At 39.3% G+C, this 26,897-nt stretch overlaps 5 protein-coding genes across 7 annotated transcripts; 4 read left to right on the top strand and 1 right to left on the bottom strand.

Moving 5' to 3' along the window:
* Positions 1-1,057: 1,057 nt before the first annotated feature.
* Positions 1,058-1,685, bottom strand: LOC106710114 (shematrin-like protein 2). The gene is made up of 2 exons (XM_014502092.2): positions 1,620-1,685; positions 1,058-1,493 (listed from the first exon to the last, which is right to left on the bottom strand). The coding sequence occupies exons 1-2, from the start codon at positions 1,629-1,631 to the stop codon at positions 1,158-1,160; spliced, it is 348 nt and encodes a 115-aa protein (XP_014357578.1). The 5' UTR covers positions 1,632-1,685; the 3' UTR covers positions 1,058-1,157.
* Positions 1,686-3,479: 1,794 nt separating this feature from the next.
* LOC106710097 (glycine-rich protein) lies at positions 3,480-4,424 on the top strand. Its single transcript, XM_014502073.2, has 2 exons — positions 3,480-3,560; positions 3,829-4,424. The coding sequence occupies exons 1-2, from the start codon at positions 3,549-3,551 to the stop codon at positions 4,231-4,233; spliced, it is 417 nt and encodes a 138-aa protein (XP_014357559.2). The 5' UTR covers positions 3,480-3,548; the 3' UTR covers positions 4,234-4,424.
* Positions 4,425-9,198: 4,774 nt separating this feature from the next.
* Positions 9,199-10,649, top strand: LOC123721650. Of its 3 annotated transcripts, none has more exons than XM_045680977.1 (3): positions 9,199-9,299; positions 9,622-9,756; positions 10,101-10,649. In XM_045680977.1, exons 1-3 carry the CDS (start codon positions 9,288-9,290, stop codon positions 10,608-10,610), a joined length of 657 nt encoding a protein of 218 aa, XP_045536933.1. In that variant the 5' UTR covers positions 9,199-9,287; the 3' UTR covers positions 10,611-10,649. The 3 variants fall into 3 exon arrangements, with proteins under 3 accessions (XP_045536933.1, XP_045536931.1, XP_045536932.1); XM_045680975.1 differs by having other exon boundaries at positions 10,095-10,649; XM_045680976.1 differs by having other exon boundaries at positions 9,622-9,762.
* A 1,553-nt stretch (positions 10,650-12,202) lies between these two features.
* LOC106710110 (flocculation protein FLO11-like) lies at positions 12,203-14,154 on the top strand. The gene is made up of 3 exons (XM_014502088.2): positions 12,203-12,298; positions 12,581-12,700; positions 12,837-14,154. The coding sequence occupies exons 1-3, from the start codon at positions 12,251-12,253 to the stop codon at positions 14,055-14,057; spliced, it is 1,389 nt and encodes a 462-aa protein (XP_014357574.2). The 5' UTR covers positions 12,203-12,250; the 3' UTR covers positions 14,058-14,154.
* Positions 14,155-24,229: 10,075 nt separating this feature from the next.
* On the top strand, positions 24,230-25,946 carry LOC106710116. The gene is made up of 2 exons (XM_014502100.2): positions 24,230-24,317; positions 25,354-25,946. The coding sequence occupies exons 1-2, from the start codon at positions 24,303-24,305 to the stop codon at positions 25,876-25,878; spliced, it is 540 nt and encodes a 179-aa protein (XP_014357586.1). The 5' UTR covers positions 24,230-24,302; the 3' UTR covers positions 25,879-25,946.
* Positions 25,947-26,897: the final 951 nt, after the last annotated feature.

Raw genomic sequence — 26,897 nt, 5'->3', positions numbered from 1 at the left:
GCAGCAAGTTAACGCTTTCGCTGCTCTATCCATCTATACTATCTATGTATAGTTTTGTACAACTGTACTTAAATCTTACTAATATTATTAAGGCGAAAGTTTATATGGATGGATGGATAGATGGATGGACGGCTGAATGGATGGATGTTTGTTAGAAGTTATCTCTGGAACGGCTAACGGATCTTGATGAGATTTGGCACAGATATAGAACATTGTCTGGAAAAATACATAGGGTACACACCCGGAAAGAGTCGACAGCTAGTTTTTTTACTATTAAAATAATATAACATGTCACACCAGGTGGAGGCACCAGCGCGACCTGCACAAGCTTCAAACAGGTACAGCATTTAGGACTGATTTCTTTTCTATCATATTTATACTCGTAGCAGGAACCTAGTATAAACGGCCTCGTCCGGCGGCGACCCGGTTTTGGGCAGCGCTTATTGTTTGTGATCTTGATGTCTTCGAAACTATTCGTTAGGATAATATTGTAGTGTAGAATTCAACTTTAACCTCTATCAAAAGCTTTCTCTTTTAATGCTTTTTGAGATCTACAATTCTCTCAAATTTAAATGGGTACGTAAATCAAAAAAAGGTAAATTTAAAAAGGAGATCAGAGAAACGCTGTCTAATCATATTTACTAAACTTTGTTATAATTAATAATGTACACAAACTATCCGAAGAAAATACCCACATATTTAATGGCAAAAATCGTAGTTTGATCTGTTACGTAGCTTGGTAGAAAATAGTAGCCAAACAGAGGTCACGAAAGCTTCTTTGTTTTATAAGATTTATAGGTTTTATATTATTTTAGCGAGTGTCTTTTAAGAGAATTTATAATTCTTTCATTTAATTCATTTTGCTTTTATCATAGTTTTATCAGTATCTTAGTAACAGATACATACATATTTACAATCCGAATTTGGGCATAGATAAAAAATATGTAGTTATTTTTTTTTAAATTTATTTAACTTAAACACTAACAATAACAAAATTTATATCGCAGCCATTCTTAAGTACATACAACAAATTACAACATAAGATAGAGAAGAGAGCGCCGACAGTTGACAATTTCCAACTGTGGATATATTAAGCTATCAGTTTTGTCTAGTTGTATGATACTGAACAACTTGGCTTTACGTGTGTGACGTTTGTCTCAGTGTATGTAGCCGTGGCCGAGACCAAGCGAGCTGTAGCCTCCGTGGCCGCTGTAGCCTCCGCTGTAGCCTCCGTATCCGCTGTACCCTCCATATCCGCTGTAGCCTCCATGGCCGCCGAGGCTGTACGAGACAACTCTGCGTGTGACGACTGGGGCCGAGACTACGTGTCCACTATAGCCTCCGTACCCGAGACCCTGACCACCGTAACCGAGGCTATGGCCTCCGTAGCCGAGGCTGTGACCCCCGTAGCCAAGGCCGAGCAGACCGCGCTTCTCATTCTTCTTCTCCTCTTCTGCGCCGTACACTGCGGCCACCAGGACTAACAAACACACCTGAAAATTGAACAAAAATATATTTAGGTAAAGTATCGAACTGAAAGCTCTCGTATAACCAGAGTGACTCTGATTATGTAGCTCAAATGTTGTTTTATGTAAGGCAATGAATAACAGTTGACTTACGAAAGCCTTCATGTTGCAGGAGTAGGTATTGCTGTGCCGGGGTGAACAAAACACTGGATGCAGAGTCGGCACACACGCAGCTTATATATACGGCGGCAGTCGCGAGCGGGCGCGCAGCCCCTCTTCGCGGCGGGTGGCAGCGCCGGGGTGGATGGCACACCTTTCATTAACTCAATGACACAATGCTCGAAATTGTTTTCATAACAAACAGCACCTTCATACAGTAAAGTCAAGTTAAATTGTTCAAAACACAACAATTATGAAAGAAAGTATGAAATTTTACAACTGTGTAATTTATTAGGCTTTGTTTTAATCAGTCCTAAGCAAAAATAGAAATTTAACATAGCCACGTCACCGCGTGCGCGGAAATAAAAAAAAAAAGTTTTTTCAATATGTAGTGTGCGAAAATCTCGTCTTTGTGGAAGGCCAGCCCTCAACTTAAGTAATGATGGAATCTGGAGCTCTGCAACTCATAGTATATATATGTATATATATATATATAAAAACTAGCTGACGTTGTGTATAATATAAGTAAGATATACTAACGCACGCATCGGTGGCGCAGATATTAGGCGCTTGATCTGGCCGGGACGAAATCTATACGCCCAGGTTCGATCCCCGTCATATACCAATGTGTTTTTAGATTTTCGAATTGCATATGTACATACATTTATACGAAGTTCTTACAGTGAAGGAAAACATCGTGATGCAACATGCACATGTCTGTGAAGAAATTCAATGATATGTGTAAAGTCAACCAAATCGCACTGGGCTAGCGTGGTTGACTAAGGCCCAATCGTCCTAGTTTTGGTAGCCTCCTCGGTGGGGACATAAATATATGAGCCGTAGAGAGACAATTGCTAACTAGATCAGTGTTCTTTGAATATCGTAAGTGTTGGCGTTAAGAGAGGAAATGTTATTGTTTGTTATGTAAATACGTCTAGATTGAATATCTTCTACTCGGCCAATTACACAAGAGATCGACACACCGTCGTGTTACCTTTCCCACTTTCTGGCCGGTGCCCTTCCCGAGCCCTGCCTCTGCCTTGTCAAGCGTGTCGTGTTAAATACTATAATAAGTAAGAATCAACTCAACAATGTAATAAGATAACCGACATACAACACGTATTATGTGTCAAAAAATAAAATAATTAATTAAAAAAACCTTTTATTGGTAACATTGGTTAAAAAAAGTTAAAAGGTCGCAAAGCTTTTACTGATAAAAAGTTGAAGATATCAGGGAGACACTGGAGACAAAGATACTAAATTAAACACCGATTTCTTCTAAGATCGCCTTTTCATAAATTTTAGGCTTCTAGGACCTCATAGTACCACGAAGTACCATAAAGATTTTAACCGAATCACTCTGTTGGGTAATGTTTTGGCCTGCCTTGTATGTAGTTTTGTACGTAGGTACATATGTAACTTCCATTGTGATCACCTGAAGCCTAAACTACTGAACCAAATTTGACGGGTTAGTTGTTATTCGATTCGTAATCTTCCCCAGAGTGTCATACAGAAAGTACAGTCAGTCAGTTAGTTTTGTTGTTGTGACGTCATAAGTTTCCACCGCCGCAACACTTGTAGAAAAGATGTCTCATTTATTTTTTCAAACATAACGTGCTCTATGATCATATATCTGTGATAGGAACTATGTCTTTACAGTTTTACAACGTCATTGAAGAAGCTGCAATCTACTCGCTCTTATAATTTTGAAACTTAATTTTGAAACTAAAACTATTACATACAAGTAATGAGTCATTGATATTATAAAAGCTAACATATCCGCCCTAGGTACTTGGAGACCTAGATGTGTGCTAGCGGTGGGCGGGTCGCGGCGGGCCGGTGCCGGTGCGCTGTATATAAGGAGCGGCGCGCGCAGCCGCCTGCACTGTTCCTGCGCACCCCGCCGACACTCTACTTGACAATATGAAGGCTATCGTAAGTTATATCCTGGATTATATTCATAGAACTTAAATAATCATAATTCAAATATTTTTTTGTTTTGGTCATTTTTAACTTAAGGTCCAGAGGTTATTCTAGGCTCAGGCAATATAAAGTATATGAAATTAATATAATTTCCTTACTACGAAAAAGCTACTTGTCTCGTAAAATTGTGCCCCAAAGCGATTAGTGAAATATGTAAAAATCAGAAGGAATAGCCTGCTGTAAGAGATTAGCATAATGAGAGTGCATTGATCGTGTGCAGGTGTGTATGCTGCTGGTGGCGCTGGTGGGCGCGGCGTGCGGCGCCGAGGAGAAGAAGAACGAGAAGCGCGGCCTTCTCGGCCTCGGCTACGGCGGCTACGGCGGCCACGGCCTCAGCTATGGCCTGGCCGCCGCGCCCGTCATCAGCCACGGCGTCGCGCTCGACTACGGCGTCGGCCACGGCATCGGCTATGGCCTGGGCGGCCACGGCCTGTCCTACAGTATCGGAGGGCACGGGTTAGGCTACAGCCTGGGCGCCCACGGGCTGGACTACAGTCTAGGCGGGCACGGGCTAAGCTATGGGCTCGGTGGACACAGCGTGGTGGCGGCTGCGCCTCTCGTCAGCCACAGTGTGTACAGCGCGCCGCTGCTCGGCCTCGGACATGGCCACGGCTACTTGCATTGAGCCCCACGCCCCCTGCGCTCGCCTCGCCCGTGCCACCAGCGTCACCTTTCGGGATGTCGTTGGTCGCCGGCGATGTAGTCTGTAAATTATATTTTCTTGTATATATTTAAGGTAATTGCGTGCTCTTCTGTGCCAAATTTTGTGTCTGCTGGTGTCTATTCTACTAAGTTCAATAAATTTTTTAAAACGTACTCTTCTCTTTTTATCACCTAAAATAAAAATAAATAGAGCCTTTCATAACAATTATCACAACACACACACTTCTGTTCCACAGAATACTATAGCAATATAATACTAAATCTATGTAAACATAAATAGCTAAAACAAAACATATCTAATTTAGAATAACATAATACGTAGTTTACACCTAAAGCAGGTTTTAGCTTTAGTCAAAGGACTCAGAAAAGTCTTTTTAGATCCTTTCTTTACTTACTACCTCAGAAATTCCAGTTTCATAAACTGATTTAAATTGAATTTAAGTATTAGAAAGCAACATATCGTATAGACTGGAAAGATTGTAACTTTGCATATTGCCTCGGACCCCGAAGACACAAGATAAAGGATATTGTTACATTGAATACAATCCCGTTGTTGAATGTGATTGCAGTGAGACGCGCCGTGTAAATAAATCTTATGACATGATTTTTTGAAATCCTTTTTGTTGTTTAATTTAAATAAAAATATACAAATCTTACATCTTAAATATAAAGTTATGCATCACCTATTTACTTACTTCTGCATAAACAAACATGTTATAATTTACGTTAAAGCGGCAAATTGGTAAATAATTATGTAAATGCATTGCAATGCCTCGCCGTCATTTCTCGTCAGCGTCGATTTTATTAAAAATAAGGTTTACACAAGCTCACAGGCTAAGTTGCGAGATAAGATTTGAATTTAAACCAACAAAAATGAACGGGGGCGTTTCGGGTGTTAGCGGTGCTTGAAGAAGAAAGGCGAGGCACGAGTACTGGAACTAGAGCGAGGGGTGCGGGTATCACGCGGGCTGGTCCTGTCGGCTTGTGTAACGCGGTGGCGGCGCGGGCACTGCGGTGGCGCACACTCACTGCGACTCACTTACATACATATGTGGAGCAACTTTGCTCAATTGGTTCCCTATCGTAGAACAACTTTCTCATTTATTTAAAGTATAAACAAGCGTTTGCATTGTGAAATGTGTTTATTTTACTTAAATGTATGTATTTAACGACGTCATGTCCAGGCCGCAGACAGCCAGCCGCCGCCCGCCGCCGCCGCCGCCGACCAGTATAACAACAACTTGATACTTAGATGTGTGCACTTTGAAGTGTTGATTTACAAATTGCTCTTTAAAATAAATAGCACAGAGGTACTGCATACATAAAAATTACTATTTTGTCGACGATCAACATCAAGCAAAGTCATCATCATCTTGACCTTGTCCCACCTACGTAGGGTCGGTGCACCAGGTTCCCGTCCTCCAAATGAATCTGTCTGCCGTCATCTCCATTGTCACCACCTTCTTGATCATGTCATCTTCCACGCAATCCATCTATCTCTTCCTAAGTATTACTCATAAATTAGCACAAAGACATGGACCGTTCTTTGATGTAATCATATTATAGTTTAGTTATGGAACCATCGCCGTCGCCGCGCCGTCTCCTAGACCAACAGTCTTACACGAAATATAGGTCCTGCTCAATCTGACTTAATTCAAAGATTAATTGAGAGATTATATTTTTCAAATCTTACTAATATTATAAATGCGAATTTTTGGATGGATGGATGGATTTTTGCTTGAAAGTATTTCCAAAACGACTCAACGGATCTCAATGAAATTTGGCATAGATGTAGGTCATAGTCTGGAAGAATACATAGGCTACTTATTATGTTATTTTTTTAATTTCACGCCGTCGGAGTTGCGGGCGACAGCTAGTCATACATAAATTAAAAAGAAGAACAATGTCTGTACTTTTTTACTTTTGAAACGTGTTAAATAATTGTTGCTTTTTAAATGTCAAATGATATGTTTCATGTTTGTCGAAGCTAACTTATACTACTAAGTTATAAGATGTGTCCGGTGCGGCGGGCGGCTGGCGGCGGCTGGTGGCGGGTGGCAGGGGGTATGGCGCGATGTGGCAAGCGGAAGTGGCGGCGGCGTGCTGCCGGAAGTTGCCTCAGAGGCGCACAGCGCGGGATGCAGCCATGTCATTGCCATCGACTACTGACACGTCACCAAACAGAAGCTTGTAGGTACTGTATGATGCATAAAATGCTTCACTGTAAACTGCCATGTGAGGTTAGAAATATAGTTAGTCGCCTTATTCCTGAGTAGTTTAAATTGTTATGACTACATACACAGTGCTGGTATTTATAAAAATGGCGTATGGAGCTCTCGCGTTGTTATGTCACCAGCGAACTAATTATTGTCAATGACCTAGGCTAACGCATTATAAACCTAACTTGACCCGGCTTGGGGGCAACGCACCGGCTAGTGGAAACTTTACCATTCTCTTTTCACCTTCGCGAAAATTTCCACTGCCCTGATGTGAGCGCTCCCGAGCTGGGCACGGCACAGAGAAACAATTACGAGACAACCATGTGAATATTAATACTATTATTCATTAACTTAAGTATTATGTATTACAAAATATCCTTTTTATCATTTTTAAAAATATATTTTGAAAAAAAAAGAAAAAACAAATAGCCTTTTAAGAGCTTTTGTCAATTTTTTTGATACATCATTCCTATTAATGTTGTATTTGTCGAACAAAAACATTAAATTATCGGTAAGCTTGTGAATATTTCAATCTGCATCAGTAATGTTCATTACTCCCTATTCACTACTTGTCACAACGCTGGTGTTCAGAATTCGTTAACGATGACATTCTATTAACATTATAATATGTGTACATAAGTACATCAAAAGCAATCAACTCCATAAAGTTATGTACAAAATTGCGACTATTTTGCCTACATCGTCGGTTCAATCTGATGCTGCGTTTATGTTTCAATGTATTGCTTGCCCAAAAGCTTGCAGAAAAAATGTTATTATTTAGCTACCACGATTATCTAAATTTACCGCGATGTCAGGCTCTTGGTGATCCTGAAATACTTTTAATAATAGACTTTTAATTTAATAATAGAATAATCTGTGAAAATAATTACAAAAAGGGGGCTAATATTTATTATACTCTATTTTATTTGAACAGCACTGAGTAAGGTTCTATTCGTGTACAAACTATTATTTTAAACATACGGCACACGTATGTAATTTTAAGAAAACGTCACATTAATTAAATAGCAGTGCGTCACTCCAGTAGCTGTGTGCGTGTGAAGGCAGCACGCAGCACCTCGCCGCGGTTGCCACAGCTTCGCATTTTTTGTGCTCCTTTACAAACACGATCTTCTTACACGAGCACTGCGCACTAACAGATAATTTAAACATAAGAAATTAGTTTTTTACGCAAATAATTAATTAAAGAACGAAATTGAATATGTTTTAATAGTACTTATATAATGAGGTGACTCATTGAGGTGAATCTGCCAACATGTGTGTAATGGAATCTTGAATATTATTAAAATTATTACAATTTTGAAATCAAATTAATGATAAGGGGAAAGGATTTGCTCCTAAAACACAAGGCTCAGCTCTTTATTTCAGGTGCCAAGGTTCCCACATAATTGTGTAAATGAGGGTCACAATACCGCATTTACTTATTTATTACTTAATATTTGTTACGTACGCTATAAGGCTAATCTCGTTCACTTCATACAGTCAAACTTCATTATTATTCCGATATATTAATGGCTAACCAAACTATTGATTTACCGACCGGTTCGGAGACGAGCGCGCCAGCCGCGGACCATCTCTGACACAGCAACTTGTCGTTAGAATTACCAAAGCTACTAAGTTATGTTAGTTGTCAAACTCTCGCTTAGAGTTCGTTAAGTCATAATATACCAATCTTACTATTTTTATTTCTCTTCTCATCTGATAACACACTGTTTGCTGCCAGTTCTTATATAAATATATAAACATAGATATTTTCTTATTATTATTTCTCTCATAGTAATTTTATTAATGCGATAATAACTGACTAAATAGTTTAAATTAAATAATAAGACAATTTTTAATATCACTTACTCATTTACATTATACTTACTTGTCTTAGAGGCACATAATTTTGATAGGAAAATGAATATAAATTTTTTATCGTCTTTGATTGTGCCGTAAGTTTAACAAGTGAGAGAAATCATAACAAAATGGAATTTGAAACATTTGGAGATGTTCGAGGTATGATAGTTTAATGTTGTCGTTTGCAACCGGACTTGGCCTGGCTCAAGGACGCACACGACAGTCGATGAAATATCGTACCGAGTTCCGTACTCGTTACATGAACCATCAACAATACGTTGGCACAATTGTTTCAGAAGTATTACACGCCACCGCAAAGTCTGTGCAAAACTAAAATACATGACTCAATGTAAGCTACATACGATTTACCGCCGCGACTGAAGTTCCCACATTATATATTATATTAATTTAAATTTCCATTGAATAAAAAGAGCTAATAAGTCAATGTTAGTAAATAAACAAAATAAATTCAGAGGAAATCGTTAGTTAAAACTTTTTGATGAATCATATGAATTTTAGGTTAAAAGGAATACAAAATAACAAATATATGTCGATTACGACACACCAACCAAACAGAATTTTAACATTTACTTATAAAAAATCCACATTTACTGATTTAAATCCTCTGGAAAAAAATTGTACAATTCATTGTCGTTGGTAATAACGTAAAGCAAATAATTGCCGGCCTTGAATATAGTTTATGTAATCAATTGCAAGTCAAAGGGATTCAGTCCGTGGTCCGCTGGACCCTAAAAATATGCCTATGATTGTAAATCTTAACATTTATTTAAATCATAGGGTCCAGTTTTTGGGCGCGAGTTTTATTTACTCATTATTATTATTTGCTGGCGGAGTCTGTATTTAAGAGATGATGACTATCCACTAGTGCTCACATTGTCTCAGTTCCCGCTTCGCTGCGACGACACACATTAGCAAAATGAAGTTTCTGGTGAGTTGCTATTAATTTCGAATGGCGGCGTCTAGTTTATTGCGAGTCAATATTATTGGAATATTTTGAATAATATTCCTTTACTTTAAAAATGCCTAGTACCAGGGAAAAAAAAGACGTTCGATCCAAGTTTTTAATACAGTGCTTTCAGTGATGTAACGAATATCGGTAGAGGTTAGTGACCCCCTTGATATTAGTTGTGAATCTGTATTGGTAAAGTCAAGCTCCTCTCTTTGTTAATAACTGATCAGTGTTTTAGCGTATTTGTAAGTTACTGTAATATTAGCCAATTTCATTTTGTGTGCGTGTTTTGTGTATGCAGGTACTGACAGCGTTAGTGGCGGCGCAGCTTGTGGCAGCAAGCAGCGGGCCGGCTCCGGCGCAGACGCGCGACCGCCGCAGCTTCCAGCACTACGCGACCCCGCAGCTCTACGGCAACGGCAATCAGTACTACACGGTACCTGTACTTGTCATATTGTTGTAATTGTACTTGTTATATTTGTATAAAAATAATAGCAAAAAAACAAGTTTGCAATAAGTGCAAATAATATAAAAGGCGCTTAAGATATTAGTGCAATAACATGTTTTTTAACATTTTGCAGCTTCACAATGTAAGGCGCTGCTGACGGGTATTATCCATCAGTAGCGGCTTAAATTCCAGCGCTATTATAAGTAGTAATAGTAATAATAAAGTAATATTATATTCTTACATTTCACTTTTCCTTTTATTACATTTATTATATAGTAAAAGTTGGAATTATGGATTTCAAGGTTTTTTTTTTTTTACCGTTGCAGTCGCAGGCAGGGTACGAGGTGTCGCCGCAACTGTACTCCACGCAGGTCTCCCCCAAATTTTACAACTCCAGAACTGTGTCGCAAGGCTCCGTGTACCGACTTCCCTCCACCCCCTCCTCCTCATACTACCCCTCGTCACAGACGTACACGCAGTACACGTCTGCGCCGCGTGTGCAGTATAGAGTGCAGGCGGCGCCAGCGTACTCGCAGGTGTCCGTGCCCGCCCTCTACAACGCAGAGCACTCGGAGCACGCCTCCTCCTCCTCGCACTACCGCCTACAGGCCGCCCTGCCCGCTGCTCTCACCTTAGCCCAACCCTCAGCGCAGTACGCGCAGCCGTCCGCCCAGTATGTGCAGTCAGCGACACAGTATGTTCAGCCCTCCTCCGCGCAATACGTGCAGTCCTCCTCTACGCAGCATGTTCAGCCCTCTGTGCAATACGTGCAGAGCAACGCACAGTACGCGCAACCCTCCTGGCAGCAGGGCTCATGGACCGCCAACAACCCTTGGTGTTGACCTCATAACCTTTTTAAGATTTAAGAAATAAAAATTTTGTTCACAGTTTGTTTTATTATTTACTAATCTCATCATCTAGATTGCGCTCATGATAATAATCAATTTGTTTGATTCGAATATTCATATAATTTGAATATCGCATCAAGTCATGGGCAATGTCATCAACTTACTCACGGAATGAATAACTTTACGCCTGCTCTCATTCTATTGGTCCGATTTCTATCTAAGAATTAGGAAAAACAAGTTGTTGTCCTATTAAGTTTGTAAAGATTTTTGTTTTTTTTTCATATGTAAAGCGATAATAATCTAAACGAACGAAAGCAGGTGCTACTGCACCTTGTTTGGTGAAGAATTCTTCTGAAAGAAGCGTCCTCATCCTTCCTCATCCATCCTTCAACAGTTGTATAATGACTCGGCATCGGTATGAGCAGGTGACATCAAGGCCGACTATATGCCTACGACGATATCTGTCTATTGAGTTTCATATAGGAGCGTTTGTATATTATATTAAAATGAAATCACACAACGGTTTGGTGTTCCTTATAACAAAATATCAATTTAATAAAATTTTTGTCTCTGTCTGTCTAGTTTCAGAGATTCCGCATTTATTTCGGGTAATCTCCCTAATGACTGTATACGGATTTTGACAGTACTTTTAATGGTAGGTAGCTGATATATGCGGGAGTACCATTGGTTATTTTTTTTTATTATTCCACGTCGACGAAGCCGCTATCAACAGCTGCTAGTTTTTTTTTTTCATAAATAGATATACATTAAATTGCTATTGTCGCTTTTTTTTAAATGAAGACTACATTAACTTAATATTGCATTTTGAATAGATTGGCAAAGTTAACGATAAATGGAAAAATAGTACATGAAAAACATATCGGTTCACCAATAACTCCTGTTTTGTTTGTCAGTTAGAATATAGTCACTAATTTTATCTTTTTTTTTAAAAGGAAATGTAATATCTGTGAACACTGTGAATAGCCTGATGGAACAAGGATTGGTTTTAAGACAAACTTTAATGTATTAAATGTTAAGTAAAAAATACAAGGGATGTTTAAAATATTGGCATAAGACTAGGAGTGGTTTAGGTCGTACTCGATGTTCTATCGTTTTGTACCAGAAAATGATACATAAATAGAATTAATAAATCCAAATTAAAACTATGTTAATGATAAAATCTTAACGATTTAAAATTTTAATTAAATATTACGAATTACTATAAATAGTAAATACCTTCATCTTTGCACTTTCCATACATGGTACAGTCCCGTTCGTTGGCGTTGTTCCATCACAAAGTCTTATTTGTCGCATCGATATATTAAATATTTTAACTACAGCCTATCTACCACAATACAGTCACAGTCGGGATAAAAGTACAGATAACTCAGAGGTTTTTTTTCTGTTTATTTGTACGAAGGGGCGAAGATTAAGTTGATTGCGAGGTGCAGAGCTTTTCTATAAGTGTAACACTGCGAACGAAGGCGACTGTACCTGTATACGTACTGCGGTGCGCGGTCGCCTTCGCTCGGATCCTGTTTTCTAATAATACAAGACACTGCCTATTATTACCAGACAACATGTTTATGTCTATATAAAAGGAGACTTGTTTTTCATCAACTAAATCATTTAAAATGTTTTTGGTAGATGTTGGTTTTGTTGCGAGGAAAATGAACATTCTGGTGAGTTCTGAAACTAGTTTTACAAAATATTTTAAATTAAATAATGTTAATCTTAATTGTAACAAATAGTAGAATTACTTTCAATCGTAAAAATAGTTTCGTGTTTCGTAAATCGTAAAAAACTCAGTACATTTCTTGTTCTAAGTTTGGCGAGCTAAAGCGATGTCGCTCAAATATTTCCATGTTAGAATTTTCCTTTTCTCTTACCATTTGTTTTTAAGTACATCGAAGGAACTGTATACTAAGGTACCATAGTCCTGTCTAAAGCACCGTGTGTTGCAGGTGATCCTCGCGGCGCTGGCCTCGAGCGGCCTCTGCAACCTACTCGCTGGGCAGCAACTGTCCACCGGGCAACAGCTGCCCGCCCACCAAACCGTCTACATACAGGAGTCCACGGCGCCGGTAACTATGTTATTACTGTGAAATTACTAAAAAGAGTGTCAGTTCTCACCTGTTTTGTGAGAACAATCAATCGTACTCGATGAATGTTTTTATGTTGTTTGTAACCTGTAATAAAGGTGTATTGGTATATTTTTAGCCCAAGACCGTGACCGAGTACACGACGGTGTCGTCGCCCGCCGCGGCTGCGGGCCAGTACGCGCATGGCTCCAACGCGGCCGGTGCTAGCCTCTCTAACTCCTACCCCACCACCTTCACGGGATCTGCAAGGAACTTTGGCTCCGCAAAGTCCATCTCCTCTTTTCCGTCGTACTTCCGCACCTACCAGCGGCCGGCGTCGCAGCAGACGTACACGTCTTACGTAACGACGCCCTCGTACTCCACTACGGCGTCACCTATATACTCTACCGTTTACTCGACTCCGAGATCATCAACGTTCAGTTCGGGCCCGGTTTCAACGGCCGCGACTCCGGTGACCAGCTACTCCGCTTCCTACTCCACGCCCACTGTCTCCACCTTTTCGTCGAGCTTCCCCGCCTACGTCACGCCTACAACTGCTTCCTCCTACCCCGCCTACTCTACCTCTGTATCGTCCAGGTACTCGCCCTTCGCCAAGGTGTACTCCACGCCCGCCACGGTGACCACCACATACCCCGCGGCGAGCGCCTTCAAAAGTTCAATCGCAGATTACAACGTTTACTCGAGCGCCTCTCCTCAAATTTTTAGAGATTCGTCTCGCCCGGTGGTCACACAATTTTCGTCCCCCGGTCTGTGGACCTCGCAGGGAACACACCACAGCTTCTCTTCGAATGGAAATGCACCCGTGACGATTCAGAAGTCGTCGACATTCACCCCAGTCAAACCGACGCTCACCGCGTATGCGGACACGGTGACGCTGTATCCCCACTCCAGCCAATACAACACAGTTGTCAAAAATTTGGACTCCCAGTATTTAACGCCACAGTACTCCCAATACTCCCCCACCACTAACGTCGTAGGTACGACGGTGTACACTAAGCCCGCTTATAATTCGTACTCGTCGATTTCATCGGTGCCCACCGTTTACTCGACGCCGGCGAGCTGGGCTGTGTACCCCACGGCGCAGTCTGTGAGCCTACCCGTGGCGAAATCCTACTCCTACTCCGTGCCCGCAGCGTCGCACGGCTCCCACTGGTCCGGCACCTCGCAGCTGTCCTCCTCCTCTGCGTACAACGCGCATCCCTCGGCCTACACCTACACCTTACAAGGGGCGCCCCTCGCACGCGAGTACCACACGCTGGAGACGCCACACACGCACTCCTGGAACACCGTCAACTCCTGGAGCTCGCTGCCCGCCGTCAAACATCTCTATGTTTCATAGATCCAACTGAAATAAATATCTGATTCATTTTATATTGTTGAATGAATATAGTGATATCACAATGAAAATGATTGGTCAACTTTATAAAAAATTAAAAATTATATAGAGCCTATTATATTTCCTATCACCATGTCTTGATTTTCTTTAGTGAAAGTAATTGAAACTGATATTTATGAGCTCTAAAAATAAAATTTGTTAAAGTGCTAATTATGTTATTTATTTCTTTTGTGTTTTATGCCAATGACTTTGTAGGACATGGTCGCAATCGCAGACTAATGCGAGCCTATGTACATGTGGAGGCGCTCCGCCAAGTGCCGAGTGCTGCACCAACTACTGTCGATGTTTGTTGTAGGACATGGTCGCAATCGCAGACAAATGCGAGCCTATGTACATGTGGAGGCGCTCCGCCAAGTGCCGAGTGCTGGACCAACGACTGTCGATGTTTGCACAGATTGTTGTATTCTATTATATTAAGTAAGCATTGCATTCAAAATTCAGTGAGATCTTACTTGTATTTAAAAAAAAATTACGACACAACTGTAACAGAAATCAACGCATAGGTTGTGGCTGTTTTTTTCCCACTAATTATAATATACGGGGATTTTTGTAAGAAAACGCTAACATATTAAAACATGATCAACTTATGTAACGAAAAAAAAGAACGGGATCCATTTTATATGTAATGTCACTTTTGAAAAAATTTGCAATTTAATATCTCATTTTATGAATATATAACATTTTTAGATACTGGTTTTGAAGACGTGACTTGATTTCGCAACGACGACAAGTCTAAAATTTCCATTTTCGATTTTTTTTTTGGCACATCATCGTTTCTAATAATTTAATATAGCTATCTATTACTTTAAATGAATGTGAAAGTTCAACGTAGTGTTTACCATTAAAATGAAATTCCAATTCTATATTCTTATAAGTTCTTTATTACTAATCAACTTCCTCGTCATTAAACATTGAACCAACTTAAACACTATACAATATCTTTTATTTTTAAAAACCTCCTTCTCCGACCACATGGACGCTAATCTCTACTGACGTTTTGTTTTTTTTTTAAACTTTTGACAATCAACTTTTAAGCAATGACAATTAACAATTTCAGTCACATATTTTTTTTTTGAAAACTTTTGACAGACAATTTATTAATCTAAGACACAATTAATCTAAGTTAATTTATAAATTATAATTACTAAGCCGAACATCTCAAAAATCACAACATTCGGCCATCCTACTGCGTGCTAACTCCGAAGCACGCAAAATCACAACATTCGGCTCATAGTAAAATAAGACATACAAAATTTTATAATAAAATTATAATTGACAATTTACATTATAATTGACAGATTATTTAACTGAATTAACTCTTGTTAAACATCGGCAAATACAAGGGTATTCTTCCACGATTCAATTAACAATTTCAAAAGAAGAAAAAAAAATAAGAAAGGAAATGTATATATCTAACTACTCCTTATCGGAACTAGAGTCAGAATCTGAAGTAATTGAAGGAGAACGAGAGGATCTGTCAATTTCTAATGATCGAATATTAATCCAAGGACGCATTCTATCCGCAGCTATAACGGTTACGTACTTTTTTGACTTAAAACCAGGTATATTCGAGATCTCATACCGGTCATTTCCCAAGCTTTTTGTCACCTTATAAGGACCACAGAACTTGGGCAAAAGTTTTTTGCTTTTACCATCATTTTTAAAATTCGTTTTGGTAATTTTTACTAAGTCACCTACCGAAAATGTAGTTGCTGGATATCTTTTGGAATCATAAATTCTTTTTTGGTTTTCTTGGCTCCGTTTAATATTTGTCGAAGCTTCTTGTCTAATTTTTACTATATCTGTCGGTGTAGTTAACAAAGTTGACGGTAACTGATCCACCGATTCATTGCTCAGAGCTTCATCAGAAGTAGTTAATGACGATTGACCGATTATAGGGATCTGAAGAATATCTGAATGCCTATTTGTTGCGAGATCTCCAACGACGGGCGAAGATCCACTGATTATCTCATTGTTTGCGGATGGATTGCAATCTCCTTCAAGGTTTTCAGTTGTCAACATATTATCTTTGGGACCGTTGAATTTGATTCCAAATAATAGTTCCGAAGCACTTTTTTTTGTTGAAGCATTAACAGTATTGTTAATACCCCATTGCACTTTACCCAACTGCTCGTCCCAAATGCGTTCGTCTTTGCCAAAATTTTGCGTGGATAAGGCTTTGAGAATTGTTTGGTTAAATCTTTCGGCCTGACCATTTGCCCTGGGACAAGCAACTGCGTTGAGTACATGCTTAATACCCTTGCTGTTGCAAAAACTCTTGAATTGAGAAGAGGTAAACGCAGTTCCACGATCCGAGATCAACCTACGCGGTACCCCGAAATCAGTAAATAAACCTTCGAGAACTTTGATGACGTTCTTGGTTTTAGTGTCCTTGACGGGTCTTGCAAACAGGTATTTCGTAAAACCATCGACAATCGTCAAAACATAGTTATTTTGCGACTTACTTCTTACAAAAGGTCCAACGTGATCTAAATGCAACGTGTCAAATGGCACTTCTACTTTAGGAATGGGGTGTAGAAGTCCACTATTAATTCGTGCTGCAGAATCTTTATTATATGCGCAGTCAATGCATGCAGCGACATATTTTTTTACATAGCGTCTCATCTTGGGAAACCAGTACCTACTCTGAATGACCTCCAATGTTTTGGCAAATCCAAAGTGGCCAATATCGTCGTGGTTTGCTTTACATATCTGCCATCTTGCGTCTTTGGGGATCACTAAACGATGGTTTTCTCCAACCCTCCTATGTAAGGAATGATTCTTAACGACGTAATTCTTTTTTATTTCTAAAACCTCTTCATTAAGATCAGGCTTTAGAATTTTAAAGATTCGTTCGAGTTCGGGGTCAGCCATCTGTAGTGTCAGTAACCAGTTTTCTGTATTAATGTTTAGCGTATTTAAAATCTCTAGAGAATTGTCCTTAATTGGAGGATTTCGGCTTAATGCGTCCACATGTCTCATTCCACAACCTGGACGGTATTCGATGGTGAAGTTATATTCACTAATTTGCAACCACCACCGTGCTATGCGGGGTATTAAGTCTCTTTTTGTGAGGGTTGTTCTTAGAGCATTGCAGTCAGTGAAGACGCGAAAATTCAGCCCTAAAAGGTACGGTCGAAACTTCTTTAGTGAACATACCACAGCAAGAGTTTCCAACTCGTAAGAGTGGAAATATCGTTCCTCTGGTGTGGTTTGTCTGCTAAAATATGCAACAGGCTTAAGCACTCTAGGAGAACTTTGCCATTGCATCAGTATTCCGCCCAGTCCTAGCGAACTAGCATCTGTATGCACCTCTGTCTCCAACTCTGGGTTGTACAATGCCAATAAAGGTCGCTTAATTAAATGATTCTTTAAGCAAGCAAAAGACTCCGCCTCATCGGAATTCCACCGCCACTGTGAATCCTTTTTCAGCAGCGCCGTCAAGGGTCTGGCAATTTCCCCGAAACCTTTCACAAATCTACGAAAGTAACTTGCCAAACCGAGAAACTGCCGCACTTCATGAACGTTACATGGCACGGGAAATTCTTTGACAGCCTTTATCTTTCTTTCACTTGGCTTAATGCCCTCCGATGAAATGTCGTAACCGAGATATTCAATCTGAGTGTCAAAGAAACTGCATTTTGATGGGTTTAACGTAAGTCCAGCCTCTTGAATCACTCGCAACACATCTTCAAGTCTTTCAAGGCCTTGATCAACTGAGGCAGAAGGAATGAGAAGGTCATCCATATAAGCGTTTGCCGATGTAAATCTACGAGGACCTAAGAGGCGATTCATCATCTTTTGAAACACTGAAGGCGCGTTTGCCAGCCCAAACGGCATACGCTTGAATTCGTAATGTCCGTCTGGGGTGACAAATGCAGTTAAATGACGACTCTCCTCTCCCATCGGTATCTGGTAATAACCAGATGCCATGTCCAGTGTGGTGAAAAATTTGTTACCACTCAAATTCGAAAGCTGGTCGTCTATTAGTGGTAAGGGATATTTGTCTTTTAAGGTTTTATTGTTGAGAGCTCGGTAATCAACACAAAGCCGAAGTTCACCATTTTTCTTTTTAACCAACAAGATGGGACTTGCATAATTTGAATCTGACTCTTGAACTATGTTGTTTTCAATTAAATCGTCAATTATTTCTCTAGCTTTCTCGCGTTCGTAGTGTGACAAACGATACGGTCTGTAAACAACTGGGGATTTGTCATGTAACTCTATGTTCATAGTTGTGTTTTTTGCACAACCCAACTCGCCGAGAGTGGTTGCGAAACAGTTTCTATACTTTTGTAAAAGATTATACAATCTGTCACGAGCATGTTGATCTACCTTTTCTCCTATCTTTAGGTCAGTGTCGTTTAAGGGTGGAAGTTCGATAGTCTTATCCTCGTTTGTTGTATCTAAACGAACCCGATTAACGACTTTAGATTCAGCTATAGGGCTACACCTGGCGACCAACTTGTTCGCCTTAAAATTTAGCGCACTATTTGTCAATGCTGTGATAAATATTGTAGTTCTATTGTCTTGGACATGAAAACAGCCTTGGTGCAAGTGGTGCTCTTGGTTTGGACTCATTCTAATACTTCCGTCTATGTAGACATCACCCGTATAAGGTATGTTAGTATAAACTTCTACCAAGCCCCCTTTTTTGATGACCACATCTTTAGCAACGTACAAATCGAGAGCATTAACAGTTTCGTCGGAAACACTAACGGGAGTATGATAGAAGACAAGACGATCTTTGTCTTTCATCGCGGTCACGGTTGCCATTTCAGTAAAGTTCTGCCCTATCAACAGAGGTGTGATTAAATAGACATCGTCGACGGCTAAAACTTTTAATTTAGTTTCGACGTCATCAACTCGAACTTGAATAAACGATTGAAATTTCGGGAAGACTGTAGAATTTCCAAATCCCCTAATCGTTGGTAAACAAGTGTCATGTTGCACGAGACCGAGAGTTATTGCATCTGAATACCTAATCAGACTACATTCACTCCCAAAGTCTATGTAAGCGTTCATTGTTACTCCATTGACACTAACATTTTTGTAGAATTTATTGTTAGTGTCGTCCGAGATATTCGTGTTATTGACGTTAGAAGAACATTGATTCGCATAACAAGAGTCGCCCTTACCGCAATGACCGATAGGTTCTTTTGAGTTTAAGTCTGATAGTTCACTAGCAACAACCCGTAAAACCCTTTTGTCTAATGACTTGGAACTGTTTTGAGAGCTAGTTTCAAATGACTGCAGTGGCCTTCTATTACAAGCTTCTGAATTGTGACCTACTCTACCGCATTTCACACATTTAATCAATGGTTTACTACAAACGTTGTAGCTATGACCTCGTTCACTACAGTTAAAACACACTAGATCACTACCACTACCCCTACTAGAGACTGAAGGTCTACTCTGATTGTTTTGCCGCAACTCCCTTCGTTTGAAAGAATTATTTAGCGTTCCCCGATAATCTTTTAAATGTATAGGCTGTTGTGAAGATAAATAATTAAGCAGATCCTCTGGTTCCTCACATTTTAATGCTTGAGCACCGTTCCTAATAGAACCATCCGTAATTCCGTATATGATACAATCTACCGCCTTACGACCGACAATCTCGCACCTACTTAATAATGACAACTTTTCGTAAAAATAGTCTCTCAAGGTTTCCTCAGTGCGAGATTTTCGGTTTAACATATCTTCCAATAGCATAGCGTAATTTATATCGCTCGGAAAAGCTCTCTTAAACTTTATTTGCCACTCCTCCCAAGTGTAATCGAGTGATGGCAAGGATTCGTACCAGGTCTTCGCTAGCCCGTGTAATTTTTGTAACGCATAATGTGCCGTTTGTTTATCATTCCAATTATAAATAACTGAACATTCATTCACCTTCCGCAACCATCGCTCCACATCCTGAGACTTATTGTTAGGATCGAACTCTGGTACCACGTTATTATTATTATTTTGAGTGTTTTTACTTGAATTTTCCTGTAGTAATGTTATGATCTTCACAAGGTCGTCCGCCGTCATACCTCCAGACATTCTCTTTCGTTTGCTGTTTGCTTCCTCCTCGGAATCATCGGAAGTCAACCTCTGATGTCCCCGACGAGTTCGCTTCGGTGTATAGCTTCCATCGCCATTTCCTGAAAATGCTTGCACTTAACGTTCTTGTCTTAATTTTAACGTTTTTTTTTTTTTTTTTTTTTTTTGTAATTGTAACTCAAATTATGTATGGCGAATTTGACTTGTAACGTTATATCCTGAGGCACAAATTTGTGATCTGGCTAATTGTGACGCGTGTCACCTATTCATTATTCACATAACACCTCACCTATATGGCCATTAACTGCTCATACAACAGCACAAATGCATGGCTGTTGTGAGATTTATTCTACTAATGATATTCATATAACAGCACACCTACATGACTGTTGTGAGATTAATTCTATTAATAATATTCATATAACAGCACACCTACAAGGCCGTTAACTGTTCCTACAACAGCACACCTACATGACTGTTGTGAGATTAATTCTATTAATAATATTCATATAACAGCACACCCACATGGCCGTTAACTGTTCCTACAACAGCACACCTACATGACTGTTGTGAGATTAATTCTACTAATAATATTCATATAACAGCACACCTACATGGCCGTTAACTGTTCCTACAACAGCACACCTACATGACTGTTGTGAGATTAATTCTACTAATAATATTCATATAACAGCACACCTACATGGCCGTTAACTGTTCCTACAACAGCACACCTACATGACTGTTGTGAGATTAATTCTACTAATAATATTCATATAACAGCACACCTACATGGCCATTAACTGTTCCTACAACAGCACACCTACATGACTGTTGTGAGATTAATTCTACTAATAATATTCATATAACAGCACACCTACATGGCCGTTAACTGTTCCTACAACAGCACACCTACATGACTGTTGTGAGATTAATTCTACTAATAATATTCATATAACAGCACACCTACATGGCCGTTAACTGTTCCTACAACAGCACACCTACATGACTGTTGTGAGATTAATTCTACTAATAATATTCATATAACAGCACCTACACTTAAGAAACAGATCTAAACAGGCGAGAATTAACAGTAAAATAAATTACTATGTGTGTTGAATTATTAGTTATTTATTTCACTAAATTATAATTGGGATCAAAACACTTAAAACAATGTTTTGTTTTTTTTAAAATATATATATTTTAATAAGTTCTTTTTTTATATATAGGCCTGGTTTAAATGCATAATTACACTGTACTGGAAACTAAGAGATAAAATGAGAACAAAAAAAAAAACGGTTGTACTCAATTAATTGACAGACTTTCCAACAGACTTTACTTTTGTGCTCTGAATACTTCATCTTGGAGTAAGAGTCTATAATTACAACGTGTCCTGTACACAATTTATTACAACCTCCAATGTGCACTTTTGCGTCATCGATATTAAACATTAATACGACACATATGCATCAATATCAAAGAGTTCCTCTAACTAAAAGTATTTTGCCAATAACTCGCTTTGAGAACCACTTCAGTTTTTACTATTCTTAACGAATACTTAGCTTGAAATCATTATTATAATAACATCGAATAATACTCACGGTTGTTATCCGACATGGCGCGCAGATCTTAATAGCACTTCTGATATAAAATGAAATTCCAATTCTATATTCTTATAAGTTCTTTATTACTAATCAACTTCCTCGTCATTAAACATTGAACCAACTTAAACACTATACAATATCTTTTATTTTTAAAAACCTCCTTCTCCGACCACATGGACGCTAATCTCTACTGACGTTTTGTTTTTTTTTTAAACTTTTGACAATCAACTTTTAAGCAATGACAATTAACAATTTCAGTCACATATTTTTTTTTTGAAAACTTTTGACAGACAATTTATTAATCTAAGACACAATTAATCTAAGTTAATTTATAAATTATAATTACTAAGCCGAACATCTCAAAAATCACAACACCATTTTAAATATAATACATACATACATACATTTTTAATATAAAAATAATATCAATAATAAACAATAAAACAATAAACAAATGAAGGTTATTTAAATAAGGACGAATGTCGACATTATATCGAAGTAATAGCTATACAGATACAATTCTTCTTCTTGACGACCACGTGGTCGTGGCCACACGTGGTCAAGTAAATGCCGCGACCCTATTCACTAGACGTCTCCACAGTTCCCTAACTGCTTTTTAACGCATACATGCAAAGAGATGTCTGATATAATTAGAACGATCAAATGAAACAAAATTATGGTATTTAAAACTATAATAATTCCAAAGCTGAAAATTGGTAGGAATGTTCGGAACACCAGTATATGTGAAACCTGATTAGTCACCATCGATCCCCAACATAGAATTAGGGTTATTCTACCTTTGCATGTCTAAATTGAGTGGATATTTGATAAATAAATACAGGGTGGGCCAGAATAAAGTTCATTTTTGAAACCCATATAAAAAGACTGATAATACGAGTTTATTCAAAAAGTAACTTAATTTAACATAAATTTAATTTACTTCTTGAAAATAACATCGTCTAGGTGTTCCCCGTCTACATAGCCCAAACCATTGGACCTTGAAACTTGAAATTTTGCACAGTTGTTTCTGTAATTACGTACCCAAAAAGTAACAGTTTGTTTTTGCAAATAATGCATAATATCTCTTTAAAAAACAAACTCTTCAAAACAAAAAAAAAACAAAAGACAAATATTGTAATTATGTTAAGCTAATGAATGCGTCCGATGCGGTGCGGAGCGGCGAGGAAGATTGAGAACAGAGCGGACAGCGCACAGCGGCACAGAGCAGAGCGATACCACTTTTATTAATTTACTTAATTATATTATTACAAGCTGGAGGTCGCGATTTAATTTACCGTCGATATTTCATTATTTGGTCATATGAAGCTAATTTGTTACATACAAACATTTTATAACATAGAATAATTACACCTTCTTTATTTTGATTTAGGGACAAATTGAAACATTCACTTTTCAATACAACAGTGACCGTTAGTTGGATTATTTAGGCTTAAAACATACTAAAGTATGTACAATATCTCGGCCGCACGAACACAAACTTATCACTGATTCATTTATTATAATTCAAAATTCGGGAAGCGTTTCATTGAGATAATTTGTCGATACACAACAATACTAAAATCCTCTCGGCGCATAGAAAATAGACTGAAATAATTCCCATTACATTTAAATACAGTTTTAAGTAATTCCTAACTAAATCCTCAGTAGATCTTCAGTAAATTATATAAGCAGAAAAAAACTTAATGTAAAATGGATGAAAGTCTTCACATTAAATAGAAATTCGCTTCGACTATTTGCCACGAGAGCGAGTAGTGTATGATTTTTGCAACAACATTATATTACTTTAATAACTTAAATAGAAAAATATGACATATCTAAAGTAGCCAAAGTAGTAAGTAACCTGACTTTGTTAGTCAACTGAACTGAGTATGATAAATCTCAACCAGAAGTCTGGTCGGAGTTTTCTTGCTAAACGAGCATAGATTTTTGATTGTACATGATTTTTCATCCGCAAATGGAATGTGCCGTTTATCTCGATTTAAAGTATTCACATTGGTATGTGAATATGTCAATTTTGTTAAGTGATTAGATTTCAATTCTCTCGACGACACGGGGGTTGTGGAGATCAATTACACTTGTGTTTTAATTACTGCACTTGGTTTCTACAATCATGATATACTTTGTTAATTTAAACTGGTTCGGCTTTTACAAACAATTCTGTCTAATATAGGTCGTAACAGAAATAAATTGATGAGATGAGAATTTAGCGATAGGCTTTCAATTTTACGTTAATTTTAATTTTTCGACATCCTTGGCACATCGACACATCGACCTCAGGATTTCGAAAATCGTCTACGATTTTGAGTTCATTATAATTTTGAGATGGAATTTTAAATTAGCTAGCAAGCGGAGAGTGGGTCTCCCCGTGTGGGGGGACGCGAGGCGGGAAGGGCGACAGCGATTGCTCAACCCTACCGCTTTTTTGAATTAATCACATTTAATTTGGTATAAATGTCTCCAAAACGAAAATTTTGATATCACAAGTTTGTGTGTCATCGGCAGCAGTCGTCTCATCAGCAACATGAACACTTTCTACGTGAGTAGTGTCTTTTGTTGCACTCAGATCTACTTCGCTTCACTTTGTAAATAAGTTGTAACCAACATACATATATAGGAGTCAATACAATGTGCCAGCGACATGGTCCGCGCACTCACTGACACATCTCTGTCTGGTCTACATGAAAATCAATAACATTATCATTGGCCACTCGACAGGACGCAGCTTAGTATTTTGTCCAAGAATTTTTTTATGAAACAAAAAATAATTAATAACTATTAACGAATATTAAATAAAAGAAGTTAAACATTTTGGATTTCTTTTAGCTAACTTTTTAACGTTACAAAATAATTTCTAGCGTTTACCAAATGATATGTGAAACAAATGACTCAAATTTAGTTTTGCACTCAAGGCCTCATTATAATTCGAGAGTTGATGCAAACGAAACCTATCAATATGTCATATTTGCATATCCCGCCGTGATTTATGGCGGCCGTGTGGTCGTGCGGGGCCACGTCTCGAATAGAATTATAGTTACATTTTTGTGTCTTTTATTAATGGGAGCGGTTTATGTGTTGCGTGGTCCGTTACGACATCGCACCACTGTGGCGAATCAACTAAATTGATTTTATTAATGGCCGCTACCTTTACACCTGAACTACAAAAACATCTTGACTGCACACATACTTCTTTGAATACGCATCGCATAAGTTACGTAATTTACTCAACATAACTCGAATAACATAATTATGTTGACCTCAACATGTTATATGATTCAAGTTATGGTTGTTTGTTGTTGGCATATTGTTGTCTTCGTTTTTTAAATGAGAATACGAGGGAAGTGCTTCGAAAGCTAAAACCCACACATACAAATAGTAACGCAACGTCGTATCGCTGTGACTGTGAGCGCTAAGCAAAGCTGGCGTCCGGCGCTTTCTCGTTGCTTCATATTATTTTCTAGATTATTAGCGTTCGTGTTTAATGTGACTAATATGACAGGTTTATGTTCCTTTTTTTAGTTATGAAGAACGCGATCGGAAAAGCAATTGATTGAGAATAAATGGTCTCATTGCAGGTATTCGCCTTTGTGACGGTGGCCGCAGCGGCGGCGGCGGCACCGGCGGCGGCGCCACCAGCAGTGACTGGAGAGGCGAGCGCAGCTGCGGGAGAGACGCGCGACAAGCGCGGCCTGGCGGGCGAGGCGCTGCTGGCGCCCGGTCTGCACGCGCCACTGCTGGGCTACGAGGCTGGCCTGCTGGGCGCGCACGCGTCGCTCCTCAACCCGCACCTAGCGCACTCCCTGCACAACCCACTGCTGGCCTCCTCGCTCTACTCCCCCCTCTACGGTCACGGCTACGGATCCTCGCTCTACTCCCCGCTCGGCTACGGCTACGGCTACGGCTACCCCTCCGGCCTGCTCTCCCCATATCTGGGCGGTCACAGCCCGCTGCTGGCCTCCCCCTACCTGGGCGCGCACAACCCGCTGCTGTCCTCGTCGCTGCTGGCGCACGGCGCTCCCGGCCTCACCATCGTCAAGTCCTCCGGCGGCCACTCCAACTCTAACGGCCACGGTCACGGCAAGCAGAACTCCGAACATTAAGTAGCTGCCAAAATTTTGTTAATTATTTATATGTTTTAAAATAGTAACAAATTTTTAAATACATATTTTTTTACAATAAATGTTTTTCTTTTAATTCAATTGATACACACACACACACACACGCACACACGCGCACACTTGGCCAGGCTTCCTGTGACGAATGGATACATATTCTTGTATATCAAAGCGTATAAAACTACTTTTCTAAGCTAAGATAAAAAAAATAGATGGTAACAATAACAATGTACATAATATTTGTACATAGATAATAAATAAATAAAAAGCTTTATTGACGGGACTTAAGCTATTACATAGCTGATGTGTGCGGGAGTTACTTTGGCTATTTTGTTAATAAATTACGCGCTGACGAAGTCGCGGATTAGTCTATCTTAAAGTGTCGAGGCAATAAAGCCGAGCCTTTACTCTAACATGTTATAGTTTTGATTAATGGTGTTTAGCAGAGGAGGCTCACCTCGGCGGAACATGCCGCCATTACATGACGGTTGCGTAACGAGCACAGCTGGCTCACAGCTCACAGCGCGTTCACATTACTTCAACTCTTCTTTTCAAAATCATCGCACCGCCTCGACAGCAAAAGTTCAAGCTCTTTTCGTCTGCTTCCGTGACATTGGTATATGCTGTAGTACCTCTTTTATCTTACGGTAGCAGCGCGCACTTCACAACAAGCTTGAGGAACCGTAAGAATGTATAAAGGAAGGCTCGGGTCGACATTTTCCAATTTGCCGTTTTGTATCCGGCTCTAGTCTTGTCGTGGAGTTCTACGATAAAAAGCTAGTAGGTCAACATTGTATGAACGTATTAAAGTCCTCCTTTTGGTATACTGCAATAAAAACTCGCTTACGGCAGGTCGCGTTTTCACCCGATATGCTGCGCCAAACACAGTTTTAGGTATCGAAGAGCGCGCTCTCCTCCACCCGCAGGTGGCCCGTCTACCTCCTGTCACTGGACTTGTTTCTTTAATCCAAATATATATTTAAAAGGTGTTTAACCGATTAACA

Source organism: Papilio machaon, chromosome 14, assembly GCF_912999745.1.
Source record: "Papilio machaon chromosome 14, ilPapMach1.1, whole genome shotgun sequence".
NCBI classification, from domain to species: domain Eukaryota; kingdom Metazoa; phylum Arthropoda; class Insecta; order Lepidoptera; family Papilionidae; genus Papilio; species Papilio machaon.
This window is presented reverse-complemented; position numbering and strand designations above follow the sequence as displayed.

Excerpts from the sequence above, each read along its gene's own strand:
- LOC106710110 (XM_014502088.2), top strand. The coding sequence starts at position 12,251 with ATGTTTTTGGTAGATGTTGGTTTTGTTGCGAGGAAAATGAACATTCTG. Across the intron at positions 12,299-12,580 it reads CGAGGAAAATGAACATTCTG|GTGATCCTCGCGGCGCTGGC; the intron begins GTGAGTTCTGAA and ends CGTGTGTTGCAG. Across the intron at positions 12,701-12,836 it reads TACAGGAGTCCACGGCGCCG|CCCAAGACCGTGACCGAGTA; the intron begins GTAACTATGTTA and ends GTATATTTTTAG.
- LOC123721650 (XM_045680975.1), top strand. Across the intron at positions 9,757-10,094 it reads ACGGCAATCAGTACTACACG|TCGCAGGCAGGGTACGAGGT; the intron begins GTACCTGTACTT and ends TTACCGTTGCAG.